At 44.1% G+C, this 24,262-nt stretch overlaps 1 protein-coding gene and 1 long non-coding RNA gene across 4 annotated transcripts; one reads left to right on the top strand and one right to left on the bottom strand.

The window, feature by feature from the left end:
• Nucleotides 1-45: 45 nt before the first annotated feature.
• Nucleotides 46-24,262, top strand: TNFRSF9 (TNF receptor superfamily member 9). Of its 3 annotated transcripts, none has more exons than XR_003997041.1 (10): nt 46-175; nt 294-451; nt 545-670; nt 3,048-3,185; nt 4,231-4,297; nt 4,386-4,504; nt 4,766-4,900; nt 17,711-19,156; nt 20,009-20,129; nt 24,178-24,262. XR_003997041.1 is itself a non-coding variant. In XM_030537256.1 (8 exons), exons 1-8 carry the CDS (start codon nt 135-137, stop codon nt 8,546-8,548), a joined length of 912 nt encoding a protein of 303 aa, XP_030393116.1. In that variant the 5' UTR covers nt 65-134; the 3' UTR covers nt 8,549-8,795. The 3 variants fall into 3 exon arrangements, 1 of the variants encoding a protein (XP_030393116.1); XR_003997040.1 differs by lacking the exon at nt 24,178-24,262 and adding an exon at nt 23,408-23,770; XM_030537256.1 differs by lacking the exons at nt 17,711-19,156; nt 20,009-20,129; nt 24,178-24,262 and adding an exon at nt 8,421-8,795 and having other exon boundaries at nt 65-175.
• On the bottom strand, nt 14,768-23,819 carry LOC115636764. The gene is made up of 4 exons (XR_003997042.1): nt 23,764-23,819; nt 20,878-21,006; nt 15,749-15,943; nt 14,768-15,196 (listed from the first exon to the last, which is right to left on the bottom strand). It is a non-coding gene; the product is annotated as an uncharacterized LOC115636764 (long non-coding RNA).

Here is a 24,262-nt window from a genome sequence, read left to right as displayed (position 1 = left end):
GGCGGGGTGCGACCCCGGCCTCGCGCTCTAGGGGCGCGTGGGGGTTTCCCGCCAGCCGCCCCCGGCGGCCGGTGACTCAGCGCGCTGGGGGCGGTCAGACAAGGGCCGCTCCGAGCCCGGCGCAGGCACAGTCCATGAGGCGCTCGGCCGGGAAGGAGGCGCGGCCGTTTCGCAGGTAAGGCCCGGCTCGGAGGGCGGCTGGCTCCCTCCGGAGTCATTCCGGGCTCTCCCGGCGGGTTGCCTGGGGCCGGGCCGGGGTGCGGCCTGGCTCAGGCCGCTGTGTTGCCTTTCAGACGCAGGGAGACGCCCCGCCCCGCCCCGGAGCAGCCTCTCGCCGCGGAGCCCATGGGACGCGACCACTCTCCTCTGGCGGCGACGGCGGCGCTGCTGCTGCTGCTGAGCCTGGCTTCGGCGGCCCTGACGTCCGCGCTCCCCCAGCTCTGCTCGCCCGGTAAGTGCTCCGGGCCGGGGAGGGGGCCGGGCCGGGCGGCAGCGGCCCGCTTCTCGCGGCTGGAGCTAGACAATCTCTCTGGCTCCTTCGCAGGCAAGTTCCTCGGCTGCGCGGACTGTGGGAAGAGCCCGGACGAAGTTTGTCTCGCCTGCCCCAGGGGCACTTTCTCCGCCACTGTCAGTGCCCGGGAGAGCTGCACCAGGTGCCGCAGGTGTGAAGGTAAGTGCTGTCCCGCCCCGCCCCGCCCCGCCGCTTTCTATAGCCCCGGCTGCCTGAATTACTGCCCAGACCGGTCTGTCTGGGGGGGACTCTTTGACCCTCAGGCCACATCTGGGTATGGAAATTGTATGGCGGGCAATGAATGCTCACAAAACTGGGGTTGAGGTTCTGCAGGGTGGGGCCAGAAATGAGGAGTTCAGGGTGCGGGAGCGGGCTCTCCGCTGGGACCGAGGGGTTTGGAGGGCAGGAGGGGGGATCAGGATTGGGGCAGAGGCCTGGGGAAGGTGACGGTTCCAGCTTGGGGTGCAGGCTCTGGGGTGGGGCTGGGGCTGAGGGGTTTTAGGTGCAGGAGGATGCTCCAGACTGGGCTTGGGGTGTGCAGAGAGCAGGAGGGGGATCAGGGCTGGGGCAGGGGGGTGGTTCAGGAGGTGCAGGCTCCGGGTGGCGCTTACAGGGCCATCCCTAGCTATTCAGGGGTCCTACATAGCCATGGGGGTGGGCTGGTGGGGGAACCACCCCCAGCACTCCCTCATGATGCAGCTGGGGCTGGGTCCCTGCACTTCCCCCTGATGGTGAGTGCAAGCCTGGCCCTGCTGCAGTCCTAAGAGGTGGAGCAGGGTAGGGGCTTTGGGGAAGGGGTGGAGTGGGGGCTGGGCTGGGGCAGAGCAGGAGTGTGAAGAGGGGGACAGGGGCTGGAGCAGTATGAAGCTGTGCAGGGCACCAGGAAATTTGGTGCCCTACGCAGCTGCGTACTTTGCGTATGAGTAAGGACGGCCCGGGGTGCTTACCTCAAGCAGCTCCATGAAGCAGCGGCATGTTCCCCTTCCACCTCCTCCACAGAGGTGCAGCCAGGAGGCTCTGCTGCATGCTCTCCCATTTGCAGGTGCTGCCCCTGCAACTCCCATTGGCCGCAGTTCCTGGCCAATGGGGGCTGCGGGGTGGTGCTTGGGGCGGGGGCAGTGTGTGGAGGAGAGCCCCCTAGCTGCCCCTACACATCAAAGCTGGAGCGGGGAAGACGTCGCTGCTTCCGGGAGCCATGTGGAGCGCCCCTGACCCTGCTTCCCTCCCCACCCCCTGAGAGGGGCAAACACCAGACCCTGCTCCCCAGCAGGAGCTTGAGGGCCGGATTAAAATGACTGGCAGGCCAGATGCGACCCATAGGCTGTAGTTTGCCCATCCCTGATCTAGTAGGTGTGTGAGCATAGCATTGTGTAGTATACATAGACGTTGAACTGTAAATGGAATTGTTCAGCCTTGGAAGCTAAGCTAAGCGCACTGTTGGTACATGATTAATAATCTCTAGATCCATGGGCCTTTTAAACCGCATATCTCTGTATGCTGTTCCCCCCTCCCCCCATGCAAAGTTTCACTTGGAAATAAAATTGTGGAAAGGTAGATATGTTAATATACCACAGCTCTTGTTTTTTGTGTGAGTCAGAAGTGCATGGCTGTATTTTTGTGACTGTAATAAGTATGTAAGCAAAAATTTGGTCCTTAGCTGTCATAAGGGCTTTTGTAATAAAGCCCTCAACTGGGCTCAGTTTGGATACCCTTGTATTACTAAAAAGGAAAAAAAAAATACTGGCACTAGAAAAGGTTCAGAAAAGGGCAAGTAAAATGATTAGGGGTTTGGAGAGGGTCCCATATGAGGAAAGATTAAAGAGGCTAGGCCTCTTCAGCTTGGGAAAGAGGAGACTAAGGGGGGATATGATAGAGGTATATAAAAGCATGTGTGATGTGGAGAAAGTGGATAAGGAAAAGTTATTTACTTATTCCCATAATACAAGAACTAGGGGTCACCAAATGAAATTCATAAGCAGCAGATTTAAAACAAATAAAAGGAAGTTCTTCTTCACGTAGGGTACAGTCAGCTTGTGGAACTCGTTACCTGAGGAGGTTGTGAAGGCTAGGACTATAACAGTGTTTTAAAGAGAACTGGATAAATTTATGGACTTCACCACCATGAATGGCTATTAGCCAGGATGGGTAAGGAATGGTGTCCTTAGCCTCTGTTTGTCAGAGGATGGAGATGGATGGCAGGAGAGAGATCACTTGATCATTTTCTGTTAAGTTCACTCCCTCTGGGGCACCTGGCATTGGCCACTGTCGGTAGACAGATACTGAGCTAGATGGACCTTTTGGTCTGACCCGGTACGGCTGTTCTTAAGTTAACTTTTTTTTAAAAGTGAAAATCAGTTTGGTGCATCCATTTTACTTTTCTGGCCTGCACTCTCAGCTTGAATCCTCTGAAGAAAATCAGGCAGGAGGTCCCTCTGCTCATCACAGCCCTGTTACGATGTTTTAGGATGAGCTCATTTCTGTCCCAGATTCTTAGCGGAATGGGTGTCAATATGGGATATCTGTTTTTGCTCTACAGGGAAATTCAAATATAAAAGGGAGTGTTCTCCAACAATGGATGCAGAATGTGCATGTAAGGATGGGCATCGCTGTATTGGAAAAGACTGTTCTAAATGTGTAGAAAACTGTGGCGTAGGTCAGGAACCTCTTGAAGAAGGTATGGCGGCCTTTGTCCTGTTACTCTATGTAAAACTGTTAAGGTGCCAATAATAGTAGAAAAGTCCAAGTGACTGTTTGCAGAATTGGGGCCTTATTGTATTATTTGCTGGTTCATTAGCTCAGTAAAACTCCATTAACATAGGTAGGGCCCTACCAAATTCAGTCCAAGTTGGTCAATTTCATGGTCATAGCTGAAATCACAAAATTTTTAAAATCCTATTTAAATCTGAAATTTCAGGGTGCTGTAACTGTAGGGGTCCTGACCGAAAATGGAGTTGGGGTGATGGGGTCACAAGGTTATTGTAGCTGGGGGTGGGGTTTGGTACTGCTACCCTTACTTATGTGCTGCTGCTGGAGAACGGCGCTGTCTTCTGCACTGCTGCTGGCAGGTGCGCTGCCCTCAGAGCTGCGTGCCTGGCCAACAGCAGCTGCTCTCCAGCTGTCTAGCTCTGAGGGCAGTCGAAGTGAAGGTGGCAATACCATGACCCCCCTGTAAATCCCTTTTTGGTTAGGATCCCCAGTTTGAGAGAGCCTGGTCTCCCCTGTGAAATCTGTATAGTATAGGGTAAAAGTACACAAAAGACCAGATTTCATGGTGGGAGATCAGATTTCACGGTCCATGACGCATTTTTCATGGCTGTGAATTTAGTAGGACCTTATCCCAAAGGACCAAGGCCTATGTTTACCAGTGACAAAGAAAAGATACTTGCAGAACTCTGGAATAACAAGAATAGAGACAATTTGGTCTTGGGGCACAGCTCATAATTGGATAGTTGACTGGAAATATATTAACAGAATTAGTCCTGTCAGCTCAAGTTCAGGGGCCTCGAGCAACTTGTTTACAGAGAAAGCCACTTATTAAAATATTGACTTAGTTAATGTAAGACCTTTACCAATCCTTACATTTGTGTTTATACAAGCCATTGATGATGAACATTGATAAAGAAATGCTAAATTACTTTTGCTCAGCTGTACAATAATGTGTCTTGCACCATGTTAAACTTCAGTTTATATAAATGGTAACTCTTTGTATTTTTTCAAAGCTTGCCAAACTTGTCCCAGTGGGACATTTAACAATCAGACCAATGGTCCCTGCAGACAATGGACAAAGTAAGTACTTTTTTAAAAAACAAGTGATATAGCTTTTGGGTTGGGGTTTAATTCATTTTCATACTTTTTTTTTTTTAACATATTTAAGATGCCTTCCAGATAAGGTCCTGGTGAATGGGACTAATAGGAGTGATGTGGTTTGCGAACAAGCTTCAGAAACTAGGACTCCATCCCCCATTTCCATCATAGTCCCTGTCCATGTACAAGGTGAGTTATTACATAATAATTCCTCGCTAGAGTGAAATAGTTATAGCTTGCCTTGGAATTAAATAAACTATAGCTCTCGTGCTTATAACTGAACTTAAGGGTCCTTTTATTTGTCTCCAGTCTCACAGCAGCAGCAACTCTGAGCAGTAAAAGCAAAAACAAAAGTAGCTCTTGTTGTTTAGGGACAAATAATCCAGCTGCTTCCATTGCAGGGGAGCTTTGCTCTGCAATCATTTTTTAAGGAATATTTTTGCTTCTTAGGGAAGGATCTTCAGGTGGTCACCATTGGGATCGCTGTTACTGTGGCCGTGGTGGTATGCATAATGTTTCTGCTGCCTTTGTATGTGTGCTTCAGCATCTGCGACAAAAAGAAACTACCTGCTATGTTCAAGAAAAGTAAGACATGCTACCTACAAACTTCCTTTTCCTAGTGGTTGGCAAGCAGGCAAGAATCCAGATTTCAGAGTTTCGTTGAAAGCTAGCAGCATAGTTGAACTTAAAAATGTGTTCTTTGAACATCAGTCACTATACTGTGAAAAGAAAATCAGGTTTTAGTTTTTTATTATTATTTAAAAAAAAATCAGGCTATTGGGAGGAAATTAGCTTTCGAAATGTTACAAAGGAGGTCTCCCGTGGCCCTTTGGAATTTGGTAGTGACTGGAGCTCGGTGAGTAATTTATTTTTTTGGAGTCAGCCAGCAAATTAAAAATCAAAACAAAAAATTGGTTCCGTTCAGAAAATATTCAGACTTTGTATGCAAATTGGAAGAGTCTATTTTGGATCATCTGTTTCATTTCAGTCAGAAAAAGTGTGTGTCTCCATCCATGTCTGTCCCCTTTTAACCTTTATCCCAGTGATTTAGTGCACTTGCCTGGGATGGAGGAGAACCACATTTGAATCCACACTGTGGAGCAGGGACTCAGACTCACATCTCCCTCCCAAATGAGCATCTGAAGCACCAGGCTATAGGCTATTCTGTGTAGGTTGCTCTCAGTCTCTTCTGTTGAAGTTGTTTCACTTCATATTAACTACTTAAATATTCATTGGGCCAAAGAGAAAATGCAAATAACTTTATAGCCTGGTGATTAAGGCACTCACTTGGGAGGTAGGCTATGAAAACTTGAATCATCTCTCTGCATGATCAAAATGGTGTGTCAAGTCCCCTGACCACTGGGCAAAAGGTTAGGAGGACGACATACAGACACACATGCGTTTCTGACACTGGCGCTGAAAAAGTTTTTGACCCAATTAGTTTTAGCTAGGAAATTCATGAATAGTTGCAGGTTCATCGAAACAGCATTTTTTGGAAACTAAACTATTTGGCCAAAAAGTGTGACCCTGCTCTAGAGGTGACACAATTTTGTAAAGATACAATATTTGACAGGTTCCTACCTGACTAAGACCGACAACAAATGAAACCACAGGAAGTTCCCAGGAAATGACACTCTTAGGTGTACCAGTGGGACATCACCTGCACAATGGTAGAGAAACCTCCTATCTTCCTCAGTATCTCTGCTTCTGTATGGGGAAGGACATGTTTACTTAGACAGGCATGAGCTAAGAACACAGTATGTTACATGCCACCTCAATCTGAGTTTTGAACTCCCAACAGAATGCCAGTCACAACATGCTAAGACTACTCCCTCCATGGTTTAATTAGTATCTCATGGTTCTATGTATTTATGCACCCTGGAGGTATTGTGGAGTGTGTCTTGGCTAATCTTTTAATGTGTCTCACAAGTGACATGGAAGGAAGAAAAGGGAAGGAAACCCATCCTTTTGTCCACACCCTTTCCTGTGAAGCTTCCTGCAGCTGGAACTTCGTCCTTGACTTGATCTGGCAAGTTTCAGTCCTCCCCTTCATTTCCTTCCTGAAAATGGATTTCCTCCAAAAAGCTTATAAACCCTCCCTGCAGAGAGAGGAGTTAACATGTTAGCTGAAAATCCAAAACATAAAATTTAAACAGATTGAAGGGTGACACTCTTCTGCTTCCTCTTGATTCCACAATCTCCCTGTGTTCTGCTACCTATTCCTTTGTTTATATTGTTTGTCCATTCAAATTGTAAGGTCTTTGGAGTACAGAACCTGTGTACACTATGTTACCATGTTGGCACTAAATTGTGTGTGTTTATGCATATACACATACACACGCACACACTTTGAACTATCAGCTGAAAATAAAATCAGATATTTCAACCATGAGATGTTCATGGGATGGGTAAGAAAAGTAGAATTAACCATGTACATGTTCTGTTGTAGTCAAACAGCAGTTGACTCTGTATATTTATGTATATAACTTGCCAGCAAGTTAGAGAAATATGGGCTGGATGAATGGACTATAAGATGGCTAGATCGTCAGGCTCAATGGGTAGTGATCAAGGTCTCTATGTCTAGTTGGCAGCTGGTATCAAGCAGAGTGCCCCAAGGGTCGGTCCTGGGGCCAGTTTTGTTCAATATCTTCAGTAACAATCTGGAGGATGGCATGGACTACACTCTCAGCAAGTTTGCAGATGACACTAAATTGGGAGGAGTGGTAGATACGCTGGAGGGTAGGGATAGGATGCAGAAGGACCTAGACAAATTAGAGGATTGGGCCAAAAGAAATCTGATGAGGTTCAACAAGGACAAGTGCAGAGTCCTGCACTTAGGACGGAAGAATTCCATGCACTGCTACAGACTAGGGACCGAATGGCTAGGAAGCAGTTCTGCAGAAAAGGACCTAGGGGTTACAGTGGATGAGAAACTGGATATGAGTCAACAGTGTGCCCTTGTTGCCAAGAAGGCTAATGGCATTTTGGGTATGTAAGTAGAGGCGCTGCCAGCAGATGGAGGGACATGATGATTCCCCTTTATTTGACATTGGTGAGGCCTCATCTGGAGTACTATGTCCAGTTTTGGTCCCCACACTACAAGAAGGATGTGGAAAAATTGGAAAGAGTCCAGTGGAGGGCAACAAAAATGATTAGGGGCTGGAACACATGACTTATGAGGAGAGGCTGAGGGAAGTGGGATTGTTTAGTCTGCAGAAGAGAGGAATGAGGGGGGATTTGATAGCTGCTTTCAACTACCTGAAAGGGGGTTCCAAAGAGGATGGATCTAGACTGTTCTCAGTGGTAGCAGATGACAGAACAAGGAGTCATGGTCTCAAGTTGCAGTGGCGGAGGTTTAGGTTGGATATTGGATAAAAACTTTTTCACTCGGAGAGTGGTGAAGCACTGGAATGGTTTACCTAGGGAGGTGATGGAATCCCCTTCCTAAGAGATTTTTAAGGTCAGGCTTGACAAAGCCCTGGCTGGGATGATTTAACTGGGAATTAATTCTGCTTGAGCAGGGGGTTGGACTAGATGACCTTCTGAGGTCCCGTCCAACCCTGATTTTCTATTATTCTAAATCTCTGCTGGTTATCTCCATTAGTAGAAATTTCCTTAAAGAAACTGGTTTACGAGCAGGAATTTGGAGCTGTGCTCTGGCTCCGCTCCAGCTCCAGGCAAAAACCTGCAGCTTCACTGCTTCACAGCTGCTCTGCGCTCCAGCTCCAGGCTCCACTCCAAAGCCCTGTTTTATGAGCAAAATCAACCTTGCCACTAATATATGGATTAGAATAAATCCACGTATGAAACCTATTTGGTGCCAATAGTGGTGTTTCAATCTACAAAGGAAAGCAGTATTGTTCTCTGAAGTCTGGAGATTCCATGCTGCCAGCTCTCCTCACAATGAGAGCCTCCTGTGCATTGGGGAAAGCAAAGCACAATAGACTAACTTACTAGGAAATATCTTTGGAGAAAAAGGCAATTTCAGGTCAAATAACCTGAACAATTCTGAATAACTTGTTAACACCATGCAGTCATTGCTGAGGGAAAATGACATATGAATGATAAAAAATGCAATTCAAGTTAATCATCTCTTTCTGTTTAGTGAAGGTAAGGCCTGAGCAAGCGACTCAGGAGGAAGATGCCTGCAGCTGCCGCTTTCCAGAGGAAGAACAAGGAGACTGTGATGACTGTAGCAAATCCAAACTATTCAGGGATTCCTTGGTGCATTAGAAACTGGACTTTCTAAGAAAGCCAATTGTGGTTTCCTTTCCTTTCAGAGCACAGGACCAGAGCCCAGTTACATAATTGGGTGGGGAGGAGGGGGGAGTAGAAGTAGGTTAAGTGAATTTTAAAACTTATGGACTGAACAATGCAGTCAGTGGTGGAAGAACCAGGTCTTTCTCACTACATCACTGTCCTACAGACAGAAGAGTTGGTTTTTTTTTTTTAAAAAAAAATAAACTCTTTTTAAAAATTAGCCCTTGTCAACATCTCAAATTCTAACTAAACTCTCTGGGCAGCATCTTTAAAATGAAAGCAAACTTGCTAACTTTTTTTCATATGCTGGGACTAATATTTCTAATATATTATGATTTGCCCTAGAGACTAAAAAGCATCAATAATACAGGAGCCACAAGCCAAACTGATCTTCTGTTACCTCTAGTAGAAGATGTCTATGCTATAGCTTACATATTAAAGTTTGGGAGTGAGATTAATGTTCCTGAGTTACAGACTAAACACTGACTACAGCTAGGTACAGTGCAGGCAGTCAGCGTACAAGCTCTTTTTATGTCTGGAACTATAGCCCCTCCTAATTCGTGCTCAGCTATCACACTAATGGGTGTGGTGTAAAAACCTAGACCGATACTATTTCAACTCCCAGAATGAACTTCTATATCCTGCCCTACAGAATGCTTTCCTAATTCAGTTTAGTTAGAAGTTAAAAGGAATATGGTAAGTCAGGGTTGTCAAATACCTCAGAACACCTTTTCTGTGCTTTCCAAATAGCTGTTACATTGATTGGCTTTGTAGGTGGAGTGGCCACACTAGGGTGGGCAAACTACAGCCCAGGGGCTGCATCTGGCCCTTCAGACATTTTAATCCAACCCGGGGAGCAGGATCCAGGACTTGCCCCGTTCGAGCGCTCCTGTTGGGGAGCAGGGCCAGGGGCTTGCCACTGCTTCCAGAGCTGTGTGGCGTGGGGCCTGTCCCCCTTCCCCTTGCTACACATAGGGGAAGCCAAGGGGCTCCATATGTTGCCCCCCTACCCTGAGTACCACCCCTGCAACTCCCATTGGCTGTGGTTCCCAGCCAATGGGAGCTTCAGGGGTGGCACCTGTGGATGGGGCAGCATGCAGAGCTGCCTGTCTGCACGTCCGTGTAGAATCCAGAGGGGGGGACATGCTGCTGCTTCTGGGAGCTGCTTGAGGTAAGCACTGCCTGGAGCCTGTACCCCGACCCCCTCCCATGCCCCAACCCCCTGCCCCAGCCCTGGTCCCCCCTCCTGCCCTCTAAACCCCTTGGTCTAAGCCTGGAACACCCTTCTGCACCCAAAACCCTCATCCCCAGCCCCACCCTAAAGCCCTCCCGGTACCCCAGTCCCCTACCCCAGCCCAGAGCCCTTCCCACACACTGAACTCCTCTTTGCTGGACCCACCACAGACCTGCACTCCTAGCCAGAGCCCTCATCCCCTCCCGCACCCTAACCTCCAATTTCATGAGCATTCATGGTCCGCCATACAATTTCCATACCCAGATGTGGCCCTTGGGTCTAAAAGTTTGCCCCACCCCTTGGATACACTGTGACAAGTTAATTTGGTCTGAGACCATGTGATTAGTGCAACTGGACTATATCATCCTTTTGATCTTAGAATATTATCCTCTGATTTTTGGATATGTTAAATACGGTACATGCAAAATAGAACTTACTATGTTATTAATTTCATAGGTAGAACTATGAGGTTGGAAATACACTTTCTGACATGAAAATATCTGTCTTGATCAGATGTATTGGAGCATGAGCTTTTGTGGGTGAATACCCACTTCGTCGGACGCATCCAACGAAGTGGGTATTCACCCTCAAAAGCTCATGCTCCAATACATCTGGTAGTCTATAAGGTGCCACAGGACACTTTGCCATTTTTACAGATCCAGACTAACACGGCTACCCCTCTGATACTTGTCTTGATCAGTCACTATTGCTTTTCATTTGAATAAGAATAGGAATGTGTATGTTTTAGTCATGGCATTGGCAGTGATAGTTGTACCCTTTTACAGCACCATAAATGTATATTATATTTTTTCATTGTGTTATTCAAAAATATAATGAAAGTCAACATGTCATGTAAAGACTGGTGTTGGTGGGTGTGTTTTTTAAACTAGGCAAGGTGCATTTCTTCTGGCAGATGAATGAGAGCCCAGTCACTCCCTCCATGCAACAGAAGCCTTACATGGCAGTAATTTTTCACCAAACCCATGCTCAGTGGTTTTGATCAAATTTGTATATAATTTATTACAAAGCAAAATGTAAGAAAAGAAGGGTCTGGAACTGAAGCCCTGCCTGTAAAGTTACATATTTACATTTCTTTAAATAAGATTTTTTAAAAAATAAATAACTTTTCCTACATTTTTTTCTCCTCAATTAATGTGTTTTCAAACAGGAGAATAAGTGACCCTTACATAAAGTAATAGTTGCAGGTTTTAAGATGTAATGACCAAGGAATGAAAAAATCTACCACCCTATTTATAAATGAACATTTGGCTCTTGTAAGAAGTTCAAATGTCACAGATTACCCTGTGATCAGTTTCTAATCTAGAACCTCAGCAGTGGTATTTTCCCTGGAAACACTTGCATCAGTTGGAGTTTCATTCTCAGACAGAATCTGCATATCTTCAGGAACTTGACATTCTTATTTCCTTTTCCTTTCTTTTCCTGCACACACACTACAGTACTTTTTCCAATCTGTTTGATGGATTGATTTTTGGAGACAAGGTGGGTGGGGTAATACCTTTTATTGGACCCACTTCTGTTGGTGAGAGAGAGAAGCTTTTGGGCTCACAGAGCTCATTTCCACGTATGATTGATTTGGCATTAATGACATTTACTTCTCACACCTAATTTGTGTCTTGTATGTTATGCTGAGCATTTAAGCTCCATATAAAATTCCAATGAACTGAAATGTAAAGTCCATGGGGCACATCCTCAGCTAGTAAATTGACTGAACGGGGCTAGGACAGCTAAGGGGGCAGATTCTAGTAGAAAGTATTTCTAGGAATAAACCTTCATAGAAATTACTTATGCTTACTTTATGTGACATAAGTATCCTTCCAGTAAATTAAAGGCTAGTATGGGGGGCATTTAGTCAGTCAATTCTGGTGCTATGGAAAAGAATGAAAGCTAGAGCCAGTAAAAGAAACAAGTGGCCAAGGAGTTCAGCTGTGAGCCTTTTTTGGCTAACTTCTATTTTAAAAACTGCTGTTTTATTTAACTTGGAATATGAAGGGCATAATGCATACATCTACAGGTAGGTTTATAAAAAGAGCTTGAAATACACTGAAATTAACACATGGTACAAATGCAAAGGAAGGTTCAGAACGCTACATGGGTCACAGTTCTTATTTGCCAACAGAACTGCTGAACAGCAGCCTGTGCTACTGCCTTTTATGAAAGGTGCAAGAAGCAGAAAATTAACACACACGAAAATGTAAAACTAAAAACATTAGCACCAATTTTGTGGATCTAAACACGGAGGAGGCCTGGAATTACTTCAAGGCAAAGTTGCAGAAACTATCAGAAGCCTGCATCCCAAGAAAGGGGAAAAAAATCATAGGAGTTTTAGACCAAACTGGATGAGCAAGCATCTCAGAGAGGTGATTAAGAAAAAGCAGTAAGCCAACAAGGAGTGGAAGATGGGAGTGATCAGCAAGGAAAGCTGTCTTATTGAGGTCAGAACATGTAGGGATAAAGTGAGAAAGGCCAAAAGCCATGTAGAGTTGGACCGTGCAAAGGGAATTAAAACCAATAGTAAAAGGTTCTATAGCCATATAAATAAGAAAACAAAGAAAGAAGAAGTGGGACTGCTAAACACTGAGGATGGAGTGGAGGTTAAGGATAATCTAGGCATGGCCCAATATCTAAACAAATACAGTCAAACCTCACAATAACGCGCCCCGCTATAATGCAAAATCGCATATAACACGATCATAGTTTGGCTCCCCTTTAAGGCATAATACAGTACTGTACCAGTGGTCCCCAACACCATGGCAGGGGAGAGAAGCTGCAGCCCTGCGCCTGCCGGGGACAGAGAGCACCGGCACCTGCAGCCTCGGAGTTCTCTGTCCATGGCAGGTGGGCGGGCCTCGGCTCTTCTCCCCACTGGGCACTAGGAGCACTAGGCAGTGCACATCAATGCACTGCATTGGGGACCACTGACAAACTGACTGATTTGAAACCCAGCTATACCGTGACCCCACATTTAGCGCGATGGAAGTTTTTGGACCCCAAACATCGCGTTATAGTGGGGTTTCACTGTACTTTGCCTCAGTTTTTAATGAGGCTAATGAAGAGCTTAGGGATAATAGTAGGATGATAAATGGGAATGAGGATATGGAGGTAGATATTACCACATCCAAAGTAGAAGCCACGCTCAAACAGCTTAATGGGACAAAATCGGAGGGCCCAGATAATCTTCATCCAAGAATATTAAAGGAACTGGCACATGAAATTGCAAGCCCATTAGCAAGAATTTTTAATGAATCAGTAAACTCGGGATGTACCGTACGACTGGAGAATTGCTAACATAGTTCCTATTTTTAAGAAAGGGAAAAAAAGTGATCCGAGTAACTATAGGCCTGTTAGTTTGACATCTGTAGTATGCAAAGTCTTGGAAAAAATTTTGAAAGAGAAAGTAGTTAAGGACATCAGTGGTAATTGGGACAAAATACAACATGGTTTTACAAAAGGTAGATCATGCCAAACCAACCTGATCTCCTTCTTTGAGAAGGTAACAGATTTGTTTAGACAGAAAACAGAGTGGATCTAATTTACCTCAATTTCAGTAAGGTATTTGATACAGTTCCACATGGGAAATTATTAGTTAAATTGGAAAAGATGGGGATCAATATGAAAATTGAAAGGTGGATAAGGAACTGGTTAAATGGGGGACTACAACGGGTCGTACTGAAAGGTGAACTGTCAGGCTGGAAGGAGGTTACTAGTGGAGTTTCTCAGGGATTGGTTTTGGGACCAATTTTATTCTTTTTATTACTGATCTTGGCACAAAAAGTGGGAATGTGCTAATAAAGTTTGCGGATGACACAAAGCTGGGAGGTATTGCTAAGACAAAGAAGGACTGGGATAGCATACAGGAAGATCTGAATGACCTTGCAAACTGGAGCAATAGTAATAGGATGAAATTTAATAGTGAAAAGTGCAAGGTCATGCATTTAGGGATTAATAACAAGAATTTTGATTATAAATTGGGGACGCATCAGTTGAAAGTAACAGGAGGAGAAGGACCTCGGAGTATCGGTTGATCACAGGATAACTATGAGCCCCCCAATGTGATATGGCCATTAAAAAAGCTAATGTGGTTTTAGGATACATCAGGCAAGGTATTTCCAGTAAAAATAAGAAGGTGTTAATACCATTATACAAGGCACTGGTGAGACCTCCTCTGGAATACTGTGTGCAGTTCTGGTCTCTCATGTTTAAGAAGGATGACTTCAAACTGGAACAGGTTCAGAGACGGGCTACTAGGATGATCCGAGGAATGGAAAACCTGTCTTATGAAAGGAGACTTAAAGAGCTTGGCTTGTTTAGCCTAACCAAAAGAAGGCTGAGGGGGGATATGATTGCTCTCTACAAATATATCAGAGGCGGGGACGGCTCCAGGCACCAGCCGAGCAAGCTCGTGCTTGGGGCTGCAGATTCCAAAGGGTGGCTTCTGCCCAATCCTTTTGTTTGTTTGTTTTGCTTCATCGCTTTTGCCGCCCCCGCAGGTTTTTTTTTTTTGTTCGCTGCTCCAGCCACCCTGTAGGGGGCGGGGTGCAGAGCAGAGGAGCGCCCTGCAGCAAACTCGGCAGGGCAGCCCCCGTCCTTCCCTCCCCGCCAACCGGAGCAGCACGGAGCCCTCCCGGCAGAGGCCCTGGAGATTTTTTGCCTTCCTCTGCAGCGTGGGGCACCGGTCACTTGCTGGAGGATTCTCTGCACCTTGAGGTCTTTAAATGACTATTTGAGGACTTCAGTAACTCAGACATAGGTTACGGGTTTGTTACAGGAGTGGGGGGTGAGATTCTGTGGCCTGAGTTGTGCAGGAGGTCAGATTAGATTATCATAATGGTCCCTTCTGACCTTAAAGTCTATGAGTCTATAAACAATGTGCTTTGCACTTCAATATGCTCCATATCAAAAACAACTCTATAGGAAATAAGGTCATCTCAAGTGAATAATGTCTGTAGCAAATCTATTTAACATATTTCAAAACTTTTACAGTATTTGAATAATCAATAGTGATCTGTGAAGTGTCTTTATAAAATATTAAAGTCTTAGCCATGGGCTCATGTACTTCCTAGAACATATTCCAGTAATACCTGCCTTTAATATGTTCACAATGAATGGCCTGTTCCCACTCTAGATCCCAGAGAAGCACATGTTCTTGTGAAATAATCGTGCTTTTGAACAACTCCCATTTATCATCATGTATACAGTAGACACAGCTGAAAAGCTCCATTCCCTTGCAGCATGTCAGAGAAGTTTGCAGTTCCTCAACTTACATAACAGTCTTCAAGAGAAATGTGAAGCTATTGTTCACATCTTTTCAAGTTTAGTTTCTTCAATACTTTCTGGAAAATATTTTCAAGCCATTATTTTCTCCTCTTCTGAAAAAAATGAGATAAGTTTATCCAAGCGGTATTGAGGAAAAGCAATTAGTTTGCACACTTCTAGTCTCACTGCAGCTGTGCTGAAGTCTTAATTCTAACAAGATGAAATAAGGAATTCAGATCTAATCCCATCGGCAGGTAAACAAGTAATATCCTGTACAGTTGAATTTCAACCACAATAGTATCATCACAGTTTGACTCGGTAATTCATGATGGCACATCTAATTGTTTGAAACTATTTGCTCCCTAAAGTTCCTGGAAAAAAGTGGCATGCAGACTTGGGTTCATCCCTGATTGTATTTACAACAACATGACAAATTACTTCTCTCAGAGTTAAACTTTCATCTAAAACTGAATTTTAATATACAGCAACTATGTTGATAAACTGTCCATTCATTAACACAGAGGAATAGCACTGTGCATCCACCTGAGTTCAGTAAAAGGCTCCACCAAAGTAATAAAGCAAACCTTGAACAGGGAAGGAATTGCATTATGTAAATCTAGCCATTGGTAATTAAGCCAGAAAGAAGGAGTCGTCATTCAACTCACAGTTATGGGGAAGAAATATATTTTGTTGTTGCTAGAAGAAATAGGCTGTAGGTGAAGGCTCTAGGATTCACTGCTGCTTACAACCTTCCTCCTTGTCCCTGGATTTTTGATGTCCTAGCTTTTCAGGCTGACATTTGGTCAGTGAATAAAGGCAGGTCCAATGGCCATCAACTGGGACAATGTGTGACTGGGCAGCTGCAAAAAGAAGGAATAGAATGAATAACTCCAGTTGTAATAGAAATGGCTGGAGGACTAAGCTGAGTCACTAGGTGTCGGGTTACAGGTGTAAATTCCTCATTTTAAAAGTGTTATTGGAAAGAATGGGAGAGATTCCAAGACCAGAAGGGGACCACGATGATCATCTAGTCTGAGCTCCTGTACAACACAGAACTAACCCAAAATCATTTCTACAGCAAATCTTTTAGAAAAACATCCAAGCTTGATTTAAAAATTGCCGGTGATAGAGTATCCACCATGACCCTTCATAAATTGTTCCAATGGTTAATTATGCTGTTAAAATTTATACTTTATTTTTCAATTTGAATTTTTTCTAGCTTCAACTTTCATTGACACATATGATAATACCTTTCTCTGGTAGATCAGAAAGCCCATTATTAAATATTTGTTCCCCTTGTAGGGACCTATAGATTGTAATTAAGTCACACCTTAACCTTCTCCTTATTAAGCTAAATAGAATTGAGCTCTTTGCGTCTATCGTGATAAGGCAGGTTTTCTAACCATTGAAATCATTCTTGTGGCTCTTCTCTGATCCCTCTCCAAATTTATCAACATCCTTCTTGAATTAATGGCACTAGAACTGAATATAGTATTCCTGCAGTGGTCACACCCAATACAGAAGTAAAATAACCTCTCAACTCCTACTCAAGAGTCCCCTGTTTATACATCTCAGGATTGCATTAGCTCTTTTGGCCACAGCATTGAATTCATTTTCAGCTGATTATCCACCACAGCCCACACATCATTTTCAGAGTCACTGCTTCTCAGGGTAGCATTCCCCCCATTCTGTAAGTATGGCCTACATTCTTTATTCCTAAATATATACATTTACCTTTAATCATATTAAAGCAGATATTTTGTTTGCTTGCACAGTTACCAAGTGGTCCAGATTGCGCTGTATCAATCATCTATCCTCATCATCACTCCTCCAATTTTTGTCAAGTCATTGTTTACAGGCAGAGTTCCTGTTTCCCCATATATAATTTCTTCAAATTTGCAAAATGTACATTAGCAATCCAGGGCTGATGAGGAACCCTATCATAAGAGACCTGTGAGCATGGACTTTATACATAAGTGGACCTACCACAAACTATGGCACATGTGGGATATTGGGAATATTAGATTAATGAGGGCTCAGATTTCACTTTATATAGGTAATGGAGTCTCTCTCTGATATTTTCAAATTTTTTTCCAACACCACAGCTGCATGGACTGGAATGTGAGAGGACAGATGGTTTTATTAAGCATTAGCTTGTGGAGCTAAGCATGGCTAGGTATTGTTACCTTGGGAGCACAATGCAAACACTTCAGCTGGTGGTTCTTTTTTCACTTAAAAGTTGGTTCCAAATCTTCAGCAGTATTTTGAGAAACTGTTGCCGGTTAAAACATTGAAAGTTACAGCAGATTTACATACTTTTGCCTTTTTATTTGGATCTTTAGGATTTCATATTTGTAAGTTTTCTTCTTCAAATGTCTGAAGACAGTTTCTGAGCTTACATGTTTACAGAACTAAGACAGCTAGTCATTTCTTATCTGGGCAACCTTGATCTGAAACTTGTACTGTTCCATTTCAGTCCTCTCTTACAGCGAGAGTAACTCTTACTCCCACCTCATACCTCCTAGAAGAACATTCAGGGGTATCTTATTACCATGTCCTATGTATGTCCCTATTAGTGCATTCAGGTTGTTTTGTGGTGGGTTATAATATAGATTATTTTATTTAAGGTGAATTTTGCTGATTCAGAATTCCGAAGTGTCTCCTGAAATTGGAATGCTGGTATACCAAGATTTGGATTTGTCCCCTAACAACATTCAGATGGAGTTTACAAGGACACATTTCAGCTGCAACTTTAAGTATTGGACACATAGTAGCATGTATTTCTTTGTCTTTTATCTACATTGAGTGACTCATACATCAACATTGTACATTAGCTTAACTAGGGAAAGTACTGGGAAAATCGTTGAATATCTTGGTCTTTATTTCCTCAAACTGCCCTTTGAACTGTTATGAACCTGAGATCCCATTGAATGAAAAGAGACTGTGGTAGGGAGAGAGCATTTAACTAGCTGGAAAATAATTCTTCTTCACAAGGCTCTAAAACTTTACTCCTTCACAAGTATACAAGGCCTTAAAATAGTCCAGAATATATATGTATAAGAGATTACTAGTCTGAAAATAAAAAAAACCCTACTTTGTTCTGTCTATTCTGCCTCCTTGGGCTGGGAAGTCTGAACTTTCCAGGGTCTGACCTCTGACTGGGGATCCAAGTACCTCAGCATCTAACCATACCTCTTTATATTAAGACAATAACAAGAGTTTATGCTAACTTGATCTATAAGACAGAAGACAGGCAGCTCTGTGGTGTACATTGACCAAGGAGGAAGGTTATAAGATCTATAGTGAGACCAAGTTTGAATAATCTGGTTCTTACAATTCTGTGTAGATTCATGAAATCCCCCCACTGGTATTAGGAACACACCATTATATTTGAATTGTAACCTGCCCACACTTTGAAGGTAAGCTTTTGACCCTATGTTACTTATACTGTGTTTTATAAATGTTAGCTAATTAATTGTCATGACATCCCAGTGAGAGATGGATTATTATCCCCACTTTATAGCTAGTGGAACGGATACTAAGAGGTTCAAGACTTGTCTCACACCACACATCAAGTCAGGAGTTGAACTAGAGTAAGAATGCAGCCCGTGCTGCCTCCCTGATGAGCTGAAGGCTGAGAGCTAGCAAAGAATTTCATTTCAGCCGCATCTGTTATTTCTGATGTACTGGAAAAAAAGTCAGCGTTATTGAGTCCCTCGAGATACACCAAACAGCAGCACAGTACAATAAGCAAAGGCACTGGGTGCAGACTGTCTTTTGTGCTAACGATACTCCTTCCCTTCTGCCACACAGTTGTATGACTTGGCTTCCTGTTATTAAAAAGGCAAAGGATCATAAGCACATGCTACCCCAGATCCAAAAGTGCATCATTCCCAGGAGCAAACCATGGTCATCACTGGCATGTGTCATATGTTCTGTCTGTTCATTTTAGATCACATGGCTACTAACAACATTGCCCTGGACAATCCCCTGGATGCTCAGAGTAGACACTCCTTGTCCTGTGCCACATTTGGCTGCCAGCATTATAGTTTCATTTTTTATTCAGACACAAGGTGGGTGAGGTAATATCTTTTATTGGACCAACTTCATTTGTTATTTATTCATTTAAGGAACTTGTAATTCAGCAGCTGAAATTCACATCGTCTGATCTCATCTCAAACAAAGCAGGGAATAGGGAAAGATCCCCTACCATTCCCAAGTAATGATACAACAAAGAATAGTTTTTCCTTACAAGGTAAATACATTATGGGACTTTTCTTGAAACTAACCTTAATGTAATTCAGAGGAATTACTCAACTCTAATAATGTTAGCAACTTTGACAGAGTCTAAAGGGGTCTGAAAATTGGGAGCTGATTCTGAATTAAGGCCTCTAAGTTAATTCAAATAAATAGAGTTTACCATTCTTTCATCCCACAGCTAATATTAGAATTCATTTCAGCCACTGACTGCATAATGGAAATTGCTGCAGGCTGCTTTACACCACTGCTACCTCAATGTGGGTGTTTTGATCCTCTGGTAGGTGTCTGCCCAATAGCACTATGTGATGAAATCTTTCCTTTCCGGGGGTGGTATCACTCAGACCAGCGAGCTTGTTAGCTAACCACCACAGCTAGAGAGCAAGTGTGTGCAAGAGGCTACAAGCACACTCAGCCTTATGATCTCAGCTGCAATCACCTCTCTGTCTACTACCATGACATCCACATTAGACCTTTAAATGTTATGGGTGTTAAACAGCCCTCCCTCTAACCTGAAGGTTATTAGGGTGGCATAGTTCAATGGCTGGCATCAATTTAAGGTTTTAATTTGAAACAGAATTTTTCAGGAATAGGAGAATTTGAGTTATCAAAATAAATTTGTAGCCATTAACCAGGCTGACCAATTAAATTCCTATTCTCTCCTCCAGATCCATGTAAGAAGTGTCCAGTGTCTACTTATTGAACCAGACAATTAGATGCATGCCACAGCTCAAAGAAACACACGCCATTCTTTGCTGCTTCAGTACATCTGGAGAACTTTGAACAGAGGTCAGTTGCTTGGATTCCTCACTAGACCTCAGAGAGAAAAGGGTCAGCAGTAAGCATTAACAGCTCCTTATTTGGCTGAAGTTTCTCTTAATTCCTCGTTTTTTCCTACCCCACTCTCCTGCTGGGTCCCTTCTGCCTGAGTCTTTGGTTCCATCAGCTGATAATATATTCACATGAGCTCCTTTAGAACAGAACATCACCAATTCTTCCAATGCATAAAGCACTGAAGCTCAACTCCACTTGGCATGGACAGCACTAGATTATGTGAATTACATCTTTGTGATTACTGTGAACAGCTGTGCAGGTAATTGTGTCAACTGTGCACTGGAGCTGCAAAACGAAAACCAGGGCTTGCCAGAATATGGAGATTGCTTTGTAGGAAATGAAGGGGATTGGTTATTTTATTTTTGAACTGGTGAGGAGCAGAGAAACTTTCAAGCATTTTGCTTATTTTTAATTTATATTTTTCCTATAGCAACCTCCACAGCTTGTTTTGATGCCCTGATCTGTCAGGCGTCTCCTCTTCTCTGGTCAGTAAGCCCTTAGGGGAATTTTGTTTCTAGCACTTGGCTTACAAAAATATTTTTGGGACAGATAGGATAGAACCCTTGGGACAGATTTCCAAGTTACTTTGTTTGCTGTAATTATAAAAGCACAGAGGACTGTATGTACTGTCTTCAGTCTCATTAGCTAGGTCTTCTTGCGACCTGGAGTATTTTGTCCAAGTGGTAGATACTTAACATGTTACCTTCTTGTCCTTGCTTCTCCTTTGCTCAGATAAGTTGCTTCCCTCATCACTGTTCTCTGTCTCCAGGTTTGTCTCATGGGATCTCCACTAGGCTTTCAGTTCCTGATTCTGCATATATCTAGCAATCTCCTGGAGTGTCATGAGACAGGATGTAAGAGAATGTTAGTTCTCACTGAGCACATAAACATGGTTTTAAAGGCCCAGTAGCATCATGGACAGAGATGCAGACATGCAAACACTAGGGGATTGTCTTTAACTACTGCCTACAACAGATAGGCAGTCTTGCATCTACCACAGGTCAAGGTGCATTAAACAGGATTTCATGGACAGCTATAAAACAAACAAACTTCTGAAAACCTCACCCCAACAGGAACATGACTTTTGGCATAAAGTCACCAAACTCAGGCTTTGGTGACCCAAGGTGCGAAGTGAGTTATAGAGTCAAGGACTTCTCACTGAGAAACACCCTGCCACTAGTTTGATCCCATTTACACCAGGAGGCTGTTAGCCTGGATGTCTTGGGCAACTGCAACTACTGGTTCATCACATGAGGAGGGCTGAGGCAGGTAGGATCCAAACCATTTAGGGCTTTTTAGATCAAAGCCAATAGCATCAAATCGGAAGTCACCTGGCAGCCAATGCACCTGGCAGAGCTAACATGTGATGTGCTCTTAGCAGGAAACACATTGCTTGATAAGTGGGGAGCTGATTCTTCACTAGCTACTACTTCCAACTAGTTTAAGTGTGAAGCCCCATCCAGGCAGCACTGCACCCAACTAACCTTGAGATGACAATACATAAGTAACCATAGTGAGCTCTGGATCTGAAAGGAAAGGACATAAGCTGCTTCCCAAGGGAAAATAATCTTTTCTACAAACATAAATTCAACTACCATCTCTATGGAGATGACTCACAGATCTACCTCTCTAGCCCAGACTTATGTCCTTCTCTCCAAACTAAAATCTCAGCCTCTCTGACATCTCCCTGTGGATGTGTAGCCATCAACTCAACTAAGCACACTAAAACAGAGCTCTTAATTTTCCTCCCCGCTTTCTGAATCACTGTGGATAACACCACCATTCCACCAGACACTGAAGCCTGTAACCTCAGTGACATCTTTGACTCAGAGCTCTCACTAGGTCCTCGCACTCAGGCTGTGTGTAAATCTTGCAGATTCTTTCTGTGTGATCTCTCTAAGATACAGCCTTTTCTATCCATCCACACAGCTAAAAACCTCTTGTCTAGGCTTTCATCATCTTGTGTCTCAACTACTGCAACATACTTTAATCCTTTTCTCTAGCCTTGACAAATGCAGTCTTGCCCCACTGATATCCATTTGGAATATTGATGCAATGATCATTTTCCTAGCCTGTCACTTTGACCATGTCTCCCCTATCTCTGCATCCCTATACTGGCTCCCTCATCTCTACTGCATCAAACATAAGCTGTTTGTCCTCACTTTCCAGACCTTTCACAACCTATCCCTTTCCTAGCTATCATCTCTCAGAGTCAGCTCCTGCCTCCAATTGGCCACTATCGCTCACTTGATAAACTTTTCAAATAAGCGTTTTTGTTATCTCCCATACTGATTTGTACACTTGGGAGAAGCTCTTGGTAAACACTTGTAAAACTAACTCATCCAACCTTCTTCAGAATCCTCCCTTAACACTCTACTTGGTTGTGTGAGGCCTACAAAAACTTGACAATGGTTAGGCTCCTGGTGTGCTGAGAACACTGCTTATCATGCTGACCAATCCTGTCTCTCTGTTTCTTGTAGTCTCCAGTCAGTCGGTGTCTGTCTGTCTATTGCCTTGGACTGTAAGCTGCCTGGAGCAGGACCATCTTCTTATTCTGTGTTTGTACAACATATAGCACTGCGGCAGGGGTGGCCAGCCTGAGCCTGAGCAGGAGCCAGAATTTACCAAAGTACATTGCCAAAGAGCCACAGTAATACATCAGCAGCCTCCCCTGAGCTCCCCCTCCCGATCCCAGCACCTCCCACCCACTGGCTGCCCAGCCTCCCCCTCCGTCCCTGCACCTCCCGATCAGCTGTTTTGTGGCGTGCAGGAGGCTGGGGGGGGAGGGGAGAGGAGCGAGGGCATGGCAGGCTGAGGGGAGGGTGCGGGAAGGGGGGCAGTGGGGGCAGGGCCTGTGGCAGAGCCAGGGGTTGAGCAGTGAGCACCCCCGGCACATTGGAAAGTTGGCGCCTGTTGCTCCAGCCCCGGAGTCGGTGCCTGTACAAGGAGCCGCATATTGACTTCTGAAGAGCTGCGCGTGGCTCCGGAGCCACAGGTTGGCCACCCCTGCACTATGGGATCCTGGTCTAGAACTAGGACTCCTGGTTCTACAATAATACAAATAACAGAGAACAATAAGACAGATACTTGGCAACTGCTGCTGCCAGGACAGCCAGGAACAAGTTGCATATCAAGCCAGCCCCAGATTTGGGCAACCATTACAAGATTTCACATCTTATTCCAACACCATTTTACAGTCACATTGTGCTGTGTGTTTTGCCCTATTACTGCAGTTACCACGGGGTCTGGATGTGTGGCTTTCACTTTCCTAATCTCCTGCCTGACTCATCCAGGAAGTGACAGCATGTTACAGGGGCAACAAATACGTCTTCAAGAGCTTGGTGCTTATTTGTTCTGATGCCAACAACTGGGCCATGAAGTTGCATTGGCTTTGGAAGCTAAAGAAAGGCGTGAGCTTCCCCTTTTTTGAAGTATTTTTAAGGACAAGCCACCTCCTTCTTCCACAGTCCTGGAATTTTGCCCTGATATCTGCCACATTATACACACACACTTGGGTCAGGAAGACATTTTCTAACTGCTAAGAAAAACAAATGAGGGAAATGTGAACAGCCTGCATCTAGCCTGTTACCTCATCCTGAGCCACCTGGGCTGGTCAATGGTTGTCATTGCATTCCTGGTTCCTCCTTCCTCTCTGCAGAATAGATTACAAAGTTTGTTGAGAATCAATAGTAAGAGATACTAATGGAAAGCAGGCAGCAGCAACAGTTCTAAGGCGCAAAGAGCGCAATCTATGCTATTTCTATGCAAAGTGACTTTTTTTGGTTTTATTAAAACCAGATCTTAATATTCTGAGATACTGAAGTTGTTTTAACCAGTAGCCTGTCAAGGTGGCCTGTATATGGACTCAGGGGCATGTGTACTTTAGATAATGGAGATAGGATTGTGTGTAGTACACAATCCCCTAGAAAAATATAATCAAATTAGAACTTCCAATTTGAGAAAAACCTCTGCTAGGGTCTAATGTGCTCCCTTTCTGCTCAAGGTTCACCTATGGCATGAGTCTACTCCTCCTCCTTCAGTCTCCAAGCCAGTTCTTCTTCTTGTAGGAACTGCTCCTGATTCCCAAG

This window comes from Gopherus evgoodei, chromosome 18 (genome assembly GCF_007399415.2).
Source record: "Gopherus evgoodei ecotype Sinaloan lineage chromosome 18, rGopEvg1_v1.p, whole genome shotgun sequence".
Taxonomy (NCBI): domain Eukaryota; kingdom Metazoa; phylum Chordata; order Testudines; family Testudinidae; genus Gopherus; species Gopherus evgoodei.
This window is presented reverse-complemented; position numbering and strand designations above follow the sequence as displayed.

Excerpts from the sequence above, each read along its gene's own strand:
- TNFRSF9 (XM_030537256.1), top strand. The coding sequence starts at position 135 with ATGAGGCGCTCGGCCGGGAAGGAGGCGCGGCCGTTTCGCAG. Across the intron at positions 176-293 it reads GAGGCGCGGCCGTTTCGCAG|ACGCAGGGAGACGCCCCGCC; the intron begins GTAAGGCCCGGC and ends GTTGCCTTTCAG. Across the intron at positions 452-544 it reads CCCCCAGCTCTGCTCGCCCG|GCAAGTTCCTCGGCTGCGCG; the intron begins GTAAGTGCTCCG and ends GCTCCTTCGCAG.